The sequence below is a fragment of the Cupressus sempervirens genome, chromosome 2 (genome assembly GCF_028749045.1).
Source record: "Cupressus sempervirens isolate cs-2001-9-10 chromosome 2, ASM2874904v1, whole genome shotgun sequence".
NCBI lineage: Eukaryota > Viridiplantae > Streptophyta > Pinopsida > Cupressales > Cupressaceae > Cupressus > Cupressus sempervirens.
In genome coordinates this window covers 346229661-346245449 of record NC_143119.1, presented here as the reverse complement: position 1 = coordinate 346245449, position 15789 = coordinate 346229661, and the positions used below count along the sequence as shown (strand labels likewise).

At 40.7% G+C, this 15789-nt stretch overlaps 1 protein-coding gene across 2 annotated transcripts in view; it reads right to left on the bottom strand.

The window, feature by feature from the left end:
- LOC149572544 (Fumarylacetoacetate (FAA) hydrolase family) overlaps positions 1 to 15789 on the bottom strand; it is a 283932-nt gene that overhangs the window by 17879 nt on the left and 250264 nt on the right. For both annotated transcript variants that reach the window (XM_089813653.1, XM_089813654.1), the window contains one exon: positions 15632 to 15749. In XM_089813653.1, coding sequence (XP_089669779.1) covers positions 15632 to 15749 — 118 coding nt within the window. The remainder of the gene's footprint in view (positions 1 to 15631; positions 15750 to 15789) is intronic.

Genomic DNA, 15789 nt, shown 5'->3' with positions numbered 1-15789 from the left:
CCATTTTCTAATTTCATATTCCTAATTCATAATTTCTAATTTCCATTTTAGAGGTAATTACGAGTTTTTAAAATTAAAAATTTCCCACCGTTACACATTCCTAATTTTTAGTTTATACCTCTTACATCTTTCTATGCATTTTTCTTACACTTTCTTCTTCCATTTTTCTTACACCTTTCCATGCACAATTCTTACACATTGTCATAATTTGTCATATTTTATCACAATTTTCCATTTTGTGGCATAATTTCCCAAGTTTCACACATGATTATGACATCTTTCCAATTTGCATTCTTTCTTTCCAATTCTTGCATTTGGCTTCAAAGTTCTATAAATTGAACTCTTATGCACCTTCATTCCAATGGCTTCAATGGTAGATTAGATTAGTTTGAATTTCTTTGAAAGTTTGTGGTTGCTTTCATTATGCAAATTTACCTATTTTCTAGTTCTAAAAGTCCAAGCTCACCTCAAAGCAGGCGAGGCGGCAAGAATTCCTAGCACAATTCAATTTTGAGATGGTGTATAATCCAGGCCGACAAAATGTGGTTGCCAACACACTTAGCAAAAAGGCACAACTTGGTGCTTTGGAAGTGATGGGCCAAAGCCAAGTGATGTTGTCTAATGAGATGATTGAGAAGATCGAGGAAGGCTTCGAGTATGATTCCCAAGCTTGGCAGATTGTTTTGCAAGCCCGAGCAACCTGGACAGGGCGATTCATGATCCGAGATTGTATCTTGTACTATGCCAACAACTGAGTCTACCTTCCAAAGTGGAGGGATGTTTGCAAAGAGGTGCTACATGAGTTCCACAATTCCATTTAGGTAGGCCATCTAGGACATAAGAGAACAATGGCATTATTGGAGAGAGGTTTCTATTGGCCTGGCATGCTGGACGATGTCGATAGATATGTGAGCATGCAAGAGGATGTTGACAGATATACAAGAACTTGTCTCACTTGCCAACAAAACAAATGGGTGATAATGCAACCCGCAAGATTGATGCAACCTCTACCAGTTCCAGTTCGACCCTAGGCAAGTGTGAGTATAGACTTCATCACATAGTTGCCTAATGTTGATGGATTTTCTGGCATAATGGTTGTTGTGGATCAATTCAGTAAGTATGCCATCTCTATTGCATGCAAGACACCCTACTTAGCTAAGGATGCAACTGATCTGTTTTTCAAGCATGTGGTCAAGTTTTGGTGCATCCCTTTGAACATTGGAAGTAATCAAGATTTGTTGTTTACTTCAACATTCTAGAAAATTATTCAAGACAGTGGATACTCGCTTGTTGATGAGTTCTAGATTTCATCCCTAGACAGTCGAGCAGACCTAGCAGATAAATGGCATCCTTGAAGATTACTTGTGGCATTTTGTTGCATCAGATCAAATAAACTCGCCCAAAATGCTTGATGGTCGGATATCAATCAACCACTCACCCCATACTATGATGGTCGGATATCAAGGTGCAGATAGAAAAGCTACTGAACTTTTTCAGTCCTAGAAAGAAGGGGTTGATTGGGCACGGTATCACTTGACACAGGCTTCTGATTGGATGAAGTTCGCTAACAAGCATAGGAAGATACTTGAGTTCACCGTTAGAGAGGGTATTGATACGCATGGATCCAAATCAATTCAAAGCACCCAAAACATTGAGAACTTTGTTGGTTCGAAGATGGGATAGTCTTTTCGAAGTGGTAGAGAAGATCAGCCCGGTAGCATACAACCTCAACTTGCCTTTGCACATGAAAGCCCATCCTGTCTTTCATGTCTCTCAACTAAGGCAACATCATGCTGATGCAGACTCAATGACAAATGTTTACTGTACAGGGTAAAAGATACTTAATGCATGTAGTATAGCCCGATACGACACAAAACAGATACTTTATTCATATATGCAATATGCACTCAATGTTTACAATCTGAATAAAGTATCTGTTTTGTGTCATATCGGGCTATACTACATGCATTAAGTATCTTTTACCCTATCATATATGCAATATGCACTCAATGCTTACAATCTGAATAAAGTATTTGTTTTGTGTCATATTGGGCTATACTACATGCGTTAAGTATCTTTTACCCTTTACGGTAAACATTTGGCGTCGTTGCCGGACGAACTTGGAATGAAGGAATGTTGTGAAGATTAATGTCGAATTTTTTTAACAAGGATAGGAACAAGGTAAAAGACAAGGATGAAATGTGTACAACACAAGAAGTTTTAATTCTGGCACAGCAGGCGGAGTGCAGACAAAAGCTTCAGCAGATTGCCGACGGACACCACAGGGGTGAAAGGGCATAGACGAAGGGAGTGCATTCACTTAGTAGGCCAAGGAGTGCCGAGGAATTGCTGGAAGAGACTCGACAGCGACTGAATTTGGTGGAAGGAACAAGGGAGGAGTTCCTTAACCTGTATACGCCAAGGGAAGCAACTCGCACAGCTAGAAGTGTCGAGGGAGCACGAGCACAAAGTGAACTCTTTGTTCCCGATACACCTAACAAACGGATACAGGCAAAGAATCAAACAACTTCGCTTGAAGATTTTCTTTCACCAGGTAACGTGGTTGTTGGAAGCAAGATGGTTGTCTGAAGCAACGCAGTTGTACAGAATAGCGTGAGTGCTCAGAACAAAGCGGGTGTTCAGAATAGCGTGGGTACACAAGTACCACAGAATCAAACGAAAGTAGCGATGGTAGGTCCCAAAGAGAAATTGCGGAAGTTTAATGGTGATGATACGACAGATCCAATCAGACACTGCAAGATGTGCGAAACCATATGGACAATAAATGGCATGACAGACGAGGATGATTGGGTCAAGCAATTCTTAGCAACCCTACAGGGTGTGGCAATTGATTGGTTTGCGGACACTGACCCTTAGGAACAAACTACATGGGCGGACGTCAAAAAAGAGTTTAAAGCAGAGTTCCGACTGCTATGGGACGATAATGAAATTGTAGCAGAGATATATAGCACAAAGAAAGGAAAGAATGAAACAATTCATGCTTATGCAAGACGACTAAAAGAGCTAGTTGGGAAGATGGAGAGTCAACCAGTAGATGGATTGAAGAAGCGATGGTTTGTTGAGGGGCTACAGCCGGCTCTGAAAAAGATGAGGATTGTACCACCAGCGTTAGACGCCGATGCGTATAATCGTGTGATGGAGCTGGAAAGCGAACAGAAGACAAGTAAGAAGAATAAATCGTCGGATTCAGACGATTCATCATCTGAAAGTAGCAGTAGTGACGAAGAATCAAACAAGTTCGAGCATTACAAAAAGATATGCTAAGAATGATGGAAGAATTCAAGAATTTGAAAAAGAATCCAGACTCAGTGAAGGGAGAATTGTGGTGCACGAACTGTAAAGAGGATGGCCACACAAAGGGATCATGCCCGAAGAAATAGTTCTGTGATATCTGCCAAGTTGCGAGACATTCCCTAAAAGATTGCCCGTTTAACATGAAATCAAAAGGACACCAGCAAGTGTTACTAACGCAGGAAGTGTCCATCGGAAATAACACAAACAACGATGCAACTTCAGGAGGATATCACAACAATAATCAACGTGGAAGGGGTGGCAATAATAACAATAATAACAATAGAGGCCGGAGCCAAATACAGTACGACGCGAGTGGACGGCCAATGATACAGTGTTGTACGTGCAATCTCTAAGGCCATTTCGCAAGAGATTGTACCACAAAGGAAATGCTGCATCTATTATGTAGATGGTGTGGTCCGGGAAACCACGAAGATTCAAAATGCCCAAAGTAAGGAGTAAATCTATTAAGCATTGAAACATGTGATGAAAAAGTACTAGTGGTTACATGTGAGCAAGCGAAGAAAGCGAAATTTCCTGATGCAAAAGAAGAAAAGGAGAGGTTACAAAAAGCACGAACAGAGCTGGAAAGGCAGATGAAAACAGGAAAATCACCAGTTAAAGACACTGCCGATACTTCAAAAAGGAACTTAGCAGAACAAAACATGATAAGGCAGATAATGCAAACAAAAGTTCCTATTAAATTAAATGACCTTCTCACAATGCCACAGTTGTGGACAGCCATTATGAATATGACACCACTCCCGAGAGTGATAGAGGAAACAAGAAGGGACGGTAGTGGAACAACGGCAGCAAACCTGATGCTATTGGCACTTACGATAGGAAGGCATCTGGTAGTAGTTGAGATGGGCATTCTGGGCAGTGTACTGATAGACAAAATTGTGGATAGAGGGTCAGGCATGAACATGTTATTGGAAGACATATAGAAAAAGTTAAGACAACCCACACCGTGGCCACCTACTTTCTAGTTACTCACGGTAGATCAGCATGGGATCAAACCGTTGGGAACTTTGATGGCACATCCGGTAATGATTGAAATGCAACCATTTTTACTAGATTTTGTGGTCATTCCACTAAAAAGAAGAGGGTATGACGCTATCCTTGGACGAGGTTGGTTGGTGCAAGCAAAATTAAAACATGACTAGAAACGAAACACCCTATCCATGGAACGTGGAGGCAAAAGATTCATAATTGACTTACATACACAAAATTGTGGACGGAGGGTCAGGCGTGAACGTGTTACTGGAAAACATATGGAAAAAGTTAGGACAACCCACACTGTGGCCACCTACCTTCTAGTTACTCACAATAGATCAGCATGGGATCAAACCATTGGGAACTTTGATGACACATCCGGTAACGATTGAAACGCAACCATTTTTACTAGATTTTGTGGTCATCCACTGAAAAGAAGAGAGTATGACGCTATCCTTGGACAGGGTTGGTTGGTGCAAGCAAAAGTAAAACATGACTGGAAACGAAACACCCTATCCATGGAATGTGGAGGCAGAAGATTCATAATTGACTTACATACACAAATGGTAGGGGAAGAGGCAGCATCGTCAAACTCAGAAGGTGAAGACGAGAGTGATGACGAAGGAAAAAAGAGAATGGAACCAGATGAAGAAGGGGTATTGAGATTAGGAGGAGAGTCGACTAATGACGACCTAGATTCGGTGAATGGACCGCTACACTGGCAAATGGAGGATTACAAGCTCTTCCCGAGCTACAACATGTTGGGTGTCGAGGAAGAAAAGGAAGGAAACGAGTTTCCGAAGGAGTATAGTGAACTAAAGGAGGGAGAAGCGCAAGTGGATGAAACACGGGCCCATAAATTTAGTTAGGATAAAACAATGAAGTATGAAGAGCCTACGATGAAAACAATGAACTTGGGGGATGAGGCGAATCCAAATAGTATTCTTGTAGGAGATGATTGGAACCAAATTTTGAAGGCAATCACATTCAAAATATTTATGGAATACAAGGACGTCTTCTCCTGGACATATAAAGACTTAAAAGAAGTGCCACTAGAGTTACGTGTCCACCGGATACCGTTGATTGAAGGTGCAATACCTGTATGGAAGCAGCCGTACCGAATCAATAAAAACTATGCGGCATGGGTCACAGAAGAAATTGATCAGATGCTGGAAGTAGGAATTATTTTTAAAGTACAGACGAGTGAGTGGGTATCACCGATCATGATATCTCTGAAAAAGGACACAATGCAAATAAGAATATGCATAGATTTTCAATGCCTAAATGCGGTAACAATTAAAGATCTGCTTCCGATACCATTCACGGATAGCATCCTGGAGGAAGTAGCGGGGCATGACATTTATTCATTCATGGACGGGTTCTTGGGATACAATCAGATATCCATCGTTGAAGAAGACAAATTAAAAACAACATTCATTGTGGAAGATGGAGTCTATGCATACAACAGGATGTCATTCGGATTGTGCAATGCCCTGACGACGTTTCAGAGGATCATCATACACATATTTGATAAAATGTCTGTTGGAAGTTTTAAAGCATTTGTGGACGACTGGTCAATCTTTAGCACAGAAGAAAAACACATAACGACACTCGAAGAATGCATGGAGAGGTGCAGACGAGCAAGATTGGCACTGAATCCGAAGAAGTGCAGTTTCATGGTGCCATAGAGAAAGTTGCTCGGACACTGTCTGCAAAGCAACATTGAAGACGGATCTGGACAAGGTTCATGTAATCTTGGAGATGCCACCATCAGCGAATGTATCTGAAGTAAAGTCATTTCTAGGGCACATCGAATATTACTGAAGATTTATTAAGAACTTTGTGAAGGTTTCCTACCCGTTGGACAAACTCACCTGCAAGAGTGAACCTTACAAATGGTAAGCCGAAAAGAATGAAGCTTTCGAGGGATTGAAAACAAGGTTGGCTATGGCACCAATTCTAGCCTATCCGAATTGGGACAAAGAATTTCATGTTCATGTAGATGCATCAAATTACACCATTAGAGCAACACTAGAGCAGACAGGTGACCACAGATTGGACCATCTGGTGTATTTTGCAAGTAGATTGTTATCTAAGGCAGAGAAAAACTATAGTACGATGGAACGAGAGGCATTAGGGATGGTGTACGCAGTTCAAAAGTTCAGACATTATCTGTTGGCAATGTCATTTCTATTCTATGTAGATCATTAGGCACTCCTATACCTAGTGAATAAGCCGATTATTCAAGGAAGGATAAGTCGATGGTTACTATTATTACAGGAATTCACATTTAAGATCGTGGTGCAGCTAAGGAAAAGTCATGTAAGTGCAGACCATTTGTCGAGAATAAAATTGGGGGAGCCATCGAAAGGAGTTAATGATGATTCTCCCGACGCACAGCTATTTCATGTTACAAAACTACCATCCTAGTATGCACATATCAGGGAATATCTATCAACGGGACAATTTGTGAGCGAGATGCCACCAAATGAAATAAGGAAACTAGTGCTAAGGAGCCAGACATTTCAGTTAATCAACAGGCTACTATACAAAATGGGACCTGATCAGATTCTAAGGCGGTGCGTCCTAGAGGAGGAAATTCCAAAGGTGCTAAAGGAAGTGCATGAAGGACCGGCAGGAGGACACATGGAGCTGGACACAACTGTGTGAAAGATACTACTGGTAGGATTATGGTGGCCAACCGTACGCAACGACGCTAGAGACATGTGACACATGTTAGCGAGCTGGGAAACCATTGAAGAGGGACTTCATGCCTCTGAATCCTTCGCATGCGCAGGAGCTTTTTGAAAGATGGGGATTGGATTTTGTCAGACCCCTGAAGGTAAGCAAAACCAGAAGGTGCAGATACATTGTGGTGGCAACGGAGTACCTGACTAAGTGGGTTGAGGCATGCGCACTACTAGACAACTCAGCAGTAAGCACAGCGAGATTCATATATGAGCAAATTATCACCAGATACAAGATACACTGCAGTTGAGAAGTGATCGGGGAGGACACTCTGTTAACCATTTCATCTGACTGCTCACTACTGAATTTAAAATCTATCATTCATTGTCAAGCCCATACTATACGAGAGCCAACGGACAAGTTGAAGCCACGAACAAGATTTTGGTCAGAGTGATTTATAAATCCTATACAATTGAGGGAGAAGATTGGGAAGAGAAGTTACCATTAGCCTTATGGGCCTACCGTACTTCATATAAAGTAACTACCGGACATACTCTGTTCCAACTGATGTACGGACAGGAGGCAGTGGTGCCGACAGAATTCATGGTACCGAGTTTGAGGATAGCAATCGAGAACAAGTTGGACGACATGGAAAGCCTAAGGGAGAGATTGTACAACCTGAACAAACTGGACGAACGACGATTGCAGGCACAATGGGCCACAGAAGTCACACAAAACAGACAGAAGGCATGGCATGATAAGTACTTAAAATTAAATAAGTTTCAACCAGGCCAATTAGGGTTGAAGTATAACGAACGAAACGAAAGCAGACCTGGAAAGTTCAAAGTTAAATGGGTTGGACCGTACAAGATACGAGAAGTTGGCGATAACAAGGCAATCAAGTTATGGACGCTGGATGGGAAAGAAGTACCACATGCGGTGAACGAGTCGAAGTTAAAAATATATCATGAGAGGAATGTTCTCCTGCCAATGAACAACTGATAGAAAAGAACAACAGTAAATAATGTATATATGTAAAATAAGTGTAAAATGAAATCTTGTATTTTTATTTTTAAGTTGATAAACATAATAAAAAAATATAAACAGGAAAGCATTAGTCAAGAAAATCACCTCAGAACCGTACGACCCTTCTAAGATATAATGTTAAAAGAAGACTATAGGAACCACCGTACAACCCGTAAAAGAGACACCAATTCTAAAGTAGTGACCATATGGTCGTACGGATATAAGGAGAGCCCTATAACAAAGGTGGAACAAATAAATACCGTACAGCCTATGTAAAATCACAAAGCAGGAAATGAGATAGCAACCACCATACGGCCTTGGGATTCTAGAGGCAATCAGGTCACCACTATACGGTCATACAGGAAGAGATTAAGCTTAAACACTATACGGCCCAAAGCAGCAATTCACAAACCGTACAGCAATTTGCTTCTGTATGAAAGAAGAGGGCAATCAACGTACGGTTGTCCGTACGGCCTAGGCGTGTGAGAGAAGCACATAAAATAACTGTATGACCTCACTTCCGTACAGTCTTAAGGAGAACAAATCGTCGTCAAAAGTAGAGAAGTCTAGTACGGTAACCAGGAGCAGAAGGAAGGCACGACACACCGTACGGCATAAGGAGAGGGGGCAAGAACACTGTGCAGCCCATTTGAGATACCGTACGGTCGTACGATGAACAGATGAAAAGATAGAATATTGACTAAACTTTGTATTATACAGAAAAAGAAATCAGTACTAGAGCATTACAAGTGATTATTCATTGTATGGCGATTTCAAGGAGGAAGTGGAAGTCGTACTCTTCAAGAAACAATATAACCTCAGGAGGAGGAAATATTATAGCCATACAGAGTTGGAAAATAGAGAAGCCATACACTCTCAAGGGGGAGTAAGAGTCGTACGAATCTGTACGGATGTAAGATAAGACTTAGAAACAATATTGTACAGAGAGGTAACTGACCTAACGAATTTTGGTTTATTTGAGCAAACAACAAAAAGTGACAATTATGCATTCAGCTGGCAAAAGGGGTTGGAAAAACAAACTGGACGAAGATTCAGCCATGAACAGGAATATGAAGACATTGCCATCCAGAGTCCGTGTAGCAGGAGGAACCAATACAGGACCAAGCAAGAAGAAAGTAAAGCAACCAAAACAGTCAGCTACGACAGATATTCCTAGAGTGTAGAGTGTTACATTTGAAGGGTTGAATGGTGCAGAATGTCGGAAGTGGTGGCAGGAGACTCCAGATAACCATCAGGTGAAGGCTAGCATTCAGAAAGCACAGCTGGAATCGATGGTACAAATGCCACTATTTTGTATCAGAGACTATGAAGGGTTTCTACGCATCATGATAAAAACGATCGGTTCTCCCAAACCAATACGTTTGAGTGTCTTGGTTGCAACTTAGTGGTGTCATTCAAACCAGCCGACTTCACATGAGTATTTGGGATACCAGGCCATGCTCAAGGCGGAAGGAAAATAGAAAGTAAACCTATAAAGATGAGCTGGGAAGTAAAGATGTAGCTGATGCAGCTCGTGTGCGGGGACCTGTCGCAGGCAAAATAGGAAGCCCTTTCAGACACATCAAAGGGCAGAGGGTTGAAGAAATCCAATATACAGGAAGGTCACTGGCGCTGTTTGATGGACATCGTGAAGAGTCGCCTCATAGGCTCTAGTCGCACCTCGGATATTTTATTTCCACATGTAGCAATAATGAATGGGATTCTGCACGATAGGGTTTATGATTAGGCAACATAGTTGGCCAGGCAGATGTCAGTATTCATGACATTACAGTACAAGACATTCTATATGCTACATTATGCCATTGGCCTATTCCTGGAGGCAACAGTGTGAATGATCCTCAATGATGCACTGGAGGCCAAACTAGGACCACTCACGCCAGGCAAACCACCGATTATGCAGTGAAGACATTTGGATACACTTGGCACCAAGACCATCGGACAAAAACGGCTGAGGCCAGACGGTGGAAACACAAGCAGTGGTCGAGAGGAGACTTCTTCGGAAGAGAGTAGGACCGATGGGGAAGAGGACGAGGATGAGGAGGTAGAGGTGATTACAGCTACGCCATTGAGATTCCCATGGCCTGCACTTTCAGCTATGGCACATTTGGCTCCTATTGGCATACATGGCATTTCAGGTTTTGGTTAGCTCAAGCAGCTAGTAGTGATGACGCCAGTTTCTATTGCGACGCAGCCCGTCGTAGAGACACGAGCCATTCCAGAGGCACATCCGTTACCTATGGAAATAGCCGCTCCAAAGGTAACAATGGAGCCTATTCGCGAGGCTTTACCAAAGGCTGGAGATGAGACACTGGTACCTGATACTGAGATAGATACGGCAATAGGGGTAATAGAGTTACCGATAGGCAAGGGTTTGGGGGCATTCGGTGTCAGATTAGATGTAGTGCGTTCTGATGCAGTGGTTACGGTAGATACGACACTGTTAGCATCACCTGAGCGAGACAGAGAGAGTCGAATCCAAAAGTTGAGTGCATACCTAAGTACATGGTTCCACCGTACCCTAGCACCTTGAGTGGCATACCTACAAACACCCATGCGGGAAGCAGTTCCGAAGAAACCCTTGCAGTTACCGAAGGTTGAGGAGACACAGGCTGAGGGACTACCACATAGCATTGTTGAGCATATGGCGGAAGTAGTAGAGAAGGCTATGTGTGTGTAGTAGGAACATCTAGTAGCACCAAAAGTAGGGATGAGAGAGGCATTCCTTGCTGATGTAGCAGCCCTAGCGACTCGGGCTCGCCAGGTGATAGCCGCTACAGAGACCCAGGCTTTGGACGCAGTAGTGAAGGAGCTGGAGGGAGTAATATCCTTCATGAGATTAGGATGCCTGATTGCCTTTACAATCTGTTTTGAGGAGCGAGGATGGCCGAATGTGGAGACTATAGAGATGCGACATGACTAAGCCACGACGAGAGATCCTGGTATGGAGAGCCAAGTAGAGGCTTTGACTCACAACATAGTGAAGTTAAATAGGAAGGTGTATTACACCCTTCAGAGGAGCCAGGCAGATCAGGTAGTAACTAAGAGGGCTCGGGAGGAGTCAGCTGCCAGGTTAGCCACGGAGAGGGCAGCTTGGGAATCCAAGAGGGCAACCTTGTTAGATAGATAGAGTTAGCTACAGAAGTTGGCAGTGGAGAAGGAACAGGTAGCAACAAAGAAGGAGAGAGTAGCAGAGGAGAAGGAGAAAGAGCTAGGAGAAATTGCAGCAATGATGCAATCAACTTTAGAGCTTCAGATGGAGACAGAAGCGGAGCTGAAAGTCAGGAAGGAGCAGGTCTACAAGGTACAGGCGGAGCTGAATGAGTTGAGGGTGCAGATGGCTACTACGCCAGGGACGCATCCCTCTGTTTAGTAGGTTATTTTTGAGTTTTGTTGTATTGTCGTCCAGAGACGACTTTTCTTTTGGGGGGGATGATATTGTCGGTAAACTCTATTTTGTAGCTGACCAGTAGAATTGTATCCAAACGAGTGCGTGACGGTTGAGTCACCCCTTTGGGAAAGTATATGTACACCATCTGAGATGGACTTTGGAGAATCATCATTGTATTCAAATTGTAAGCACTGAGTGCATATTGCATATAGGAATAAAGTATCTGTTCTGTGTCATATCGAGCTATATTACATGCGTTAAGTATCTTTTACCCTGTACGGTAAACAACAAACATTTCGCACAGGGGGCCAGCCAACAGCATTGATAATCTAGACTGGCATGTTGGACAAGTGATTGCAATGAGAACCCAAGGTGGAGGAAAATGGGGCATTCAAGAGTTCTTGGTCATTTTTTATTGGCAAGGCCAAGAGACAACCACTTGGGAGCATGGTGAAACATCATGGCACGATAAGGAGGTCGTCATGGAGTTCCTTGAAGATAGGAACCCTTTCACATCCAAGTAATCAGTTCATGATCAACCTCCCAATGCAAAGCAGGTTGCACAGGTATCAAGGGTGCCACCATTAGTTTAATGGGGAAGTATGTAAGGGTCTACACTTTGGGCTGACTAGATTGGCACATTTTACCTTGTTGGGGAACCGAGTTGGTTTATTTCTTGTTCATGTGGGCCATCAGGGTCTTCACATTTGACAAGGCATCAAGATGTGAGGCTCACATACATGTTTTGAGCGCAAGGGTAATTCGGGTCCCATGGTGGGGTTTCCACTTTGCAGCATCGAATTTGGTAGCATGCTTTACGGAGAGGTGTAGCATAAGTTACCTTGGAGATTGTTCCTTGAGCCATCTCAGGTAGCCATTATGGCTTTCTAAATAATTTAACATCTATACTTGTATTGATCAAGAAAGCGCTTCATTTGGGACTGACCCTATTTGATAACGGCATTTATTATTCGTCATTGCTATCTATCTTGTGTATTGGCGTATGATGTACATGTAGCATTGAAGCATTAATGAAATATATATCTAGTTCCTGAAGCATTCAATGTATCTTTGTGTTATGCCTTGTCTCTTGTTACTATCGCATGTATTAATCCAGTTTACCCCTAAGCAGTAAACAACAACCCCTTGCAATCAAAATTATATCACAAGTTTTATTTTTAAAAAATTAGTTTATCTTCATGAATTACTAGTACTTTTTATTTTATAAGATTAATAATTTTATTTTAATATTTTACTTTATCTCATTTTCATAGGTTGCTAGTTCATTAGTGTCCAAAAGAAATTAGAGCACATATTCTTTCATAAACTCAATAAAGTGCAACAGGTTGCAATAAAAAAGAGCAAAGAGTTTGGTACGTGTAAATTACAACTTATGTCTCATCTCACATGAGAATAATAAATACAATGAAGGCGGGGAGATGAAGAGGTAGGAGATAAATGCAAAGCTTGTGGACTTAGTTGCTTCCACTTCTCATCTCGCACTTGATGAATTTGAAGATTTCGACATCAATAATATTATTGGTGCAGCTGATCCCATTGGCCTTAGCTCTATTTATAAGTCAACTAATGCCAATGAAGAAGGAGAAGAAAAAAGAAGAAAATGAAGAGGAATATAAATAAATTTTTAATCCATAAGTTGAAGTTGAGACAATGATACTTTGTAATGTCCCCACTGTTAGGGTTAATTTCGGACCATAATGATTACAAACAAATTGGTAAGTTCGTAATAAAACTAGTTGAATATTTCAAATCTTTAATAATCCATCTAATTTGAAATGATTAACATTCGTAATGAATTTTCTCCACCAAGGTATTGGATCGTACTATGACATTCACAATGAATGCCCTCCACCAAGTTATGCTTGGGTCATTCCATGACATTCACAATAAATGCCCACCACCAAGTTATACTTGGACCAAACTTCACCAAGTGCACTTGGATCATAATATGACATTCATGAATCATAACAAATGTCATCCACCAAGTTTATACTTGGATCATTCTATGACATTCATAAGAATGCCCTCCCCCAAACATTGTTTGGATCATATTATGGTGTTTTGTTGTTTAAATGTTCTTATAATACTATGCGAAATTCTAATCTTAGCTCACGCTTCTAGGCATCATAAATATGTGTGTGTGTGTGTGTGTGTGTGTGTGTGTGTGTGTGTGTGTGTGTGTGTGTGTGTGTGTGTGTATAAATTTTACATGTTTTTCTATTAATGAACCCAAACCCCCTTTCAAAATTTTGTCATACCGCCGAACTGATCCTTTGAACCTGAACTGACATCCTAGGAGAAAGGGAATCTTTTCACTTCCTCCTTCACTAATGCATTAGAACCTAGAAGACAAGCCATTTGAACACACAACTGACAAGGAAACCAGAAGAGAGAAGAAAAAGTACTCCTAAAGAGACCTACGATGATATCCAATAGTGACTGACTTTAAACGTTTTAAGTTCCATAAAAGTGTCTAAGCTTACATTGAAATTTGAGATCAGAAAACATATGTAACATTAAATGGAAGAGATGAGAAAATTTAAGTGCAACTTGTATACATTTATCCAGGTCTACTGAACCAAGTTAAGTGTTTTGAAAATTTGTAGTTTAGTTAACCATTTTGGTTATCACTTATTATCACAGCTATGTACTACTTTTAGAATTATACAGAGTAAAAATTCATAACTAAAATTTTCTTGACATCTGTAGTTCTGCTTGCTCCTGACTACTTTTCACTATGTGAGCTATCTCCATTATGTGGGTATGGATGGTATGAATGCTTTGTACAGTGGAAGCCATGATTGGGTATCTTAATTTTAGAAACATTGTTGAAACCCTATAGATGGTAAAGGTGAATCACTAACTTTTATGCCTTTTCAGTTTTGCTTATTTTGGATGCTTGACCTACCTTCATTTTATGGGTATTGATGGATATGAATGCTTTGTACAGTGGAAACCACAGCTTGGATATAACTTACTTCTATGACACATTTCACAACGATACAGTAATTCATCTATCCTCCGCTAGCACAAACACGATAATGCCTCAGGTTTTACTGCATATTCTTCTGGCAGACAATCCTATTAAACTCTATCCTCTTTGGAGTCAATTGATCCTTCAGTTAGTAAATGACCTGTTCAAACTCTGTTCTGGGATTCAACGGATAATGAGTAATTGATTAGAATTATTCATGAATCAGTGAACCTAATTACCCACAATGTGCCATAAATGAATGCTAAAGCCATAAATGAATGTTAAATAGAACCTGTCAAAGGAGTGTCATGATAGGGTGGGTAAAAGTCATGTCCGAATCCCAATCCCGTGTATTTAGTAAGGCTAAGGTTGCAATATCAATGATCATTGATCTCCTTTCATAGTGCTTGATTAACATGCTAAGCTAGATGCATCTTCAATTCCTTGTATGACATGTTTCAAGAGGATTAGGAACTAGCTCTGACAATAAAATTGTTAGAAATTATAAATGATTAAACGGAACCTGTGACATTATTCAAAATTCTTCATTATTGAGGAGCACTAATATAGTTATTAAAAGTTCCAATGCAATATTTATTTTTAGTTGGGTCATAAATGTTACATGCACTACCTTTGAACTTATAACAGCATATTTATTGTTATCAATCATATTGAACATTCATTTTCTTTATTAGACACAAGTTTGTTTGGCATTATTTCCTAAAATTAAAAAATCCAATCTCATTAATGGTGAAACCTCTTGCACTGAATCATTGATAACCCCATTTTTGAGATGCACATTAACATTTTCTGATTAGTCTTTCATTCTTGGGTGTGCATTCAGTCCCTCGCAGAAAGAGAAGAAAAAGAAACTATTAATATACACAGTAACCAAAAAGAAGTGGTTGGACATGAAAAGTTTAAAATGATACAATACATCTGGGGAGCACATTGGTTATTTATGAGCTAAGTATGTGAAGCAATAAAAAATGACATTTAATATGACTATACGCACATATAAGAGTGTATAGTGTTTATCAACTGCAGTGAAAAAATCATTTAGAACATGCCAGGGTGCTTCTGTGAGAACTGAGTTACTGGTTGTACACTCATACGATATAATTTCAGACCCTTATATGCAAAATGCCAACGCAAAGAACAGTAGTTGTTTCAAGTAAAATGAAGGTCATATTATAGTAACATACCAGTCAAGATAACATCTCCTTCAAAAAGAGTCATTATTGAGCTTATGTGACTTATGAGATACGGGATTTTGAATATCATGTCTTTGGTTGATCCCTTTTGTTTAATTTGATTGTCCACCTGAAAAGAAGTTAATATCTCAGTCATAATAAGTAATTTT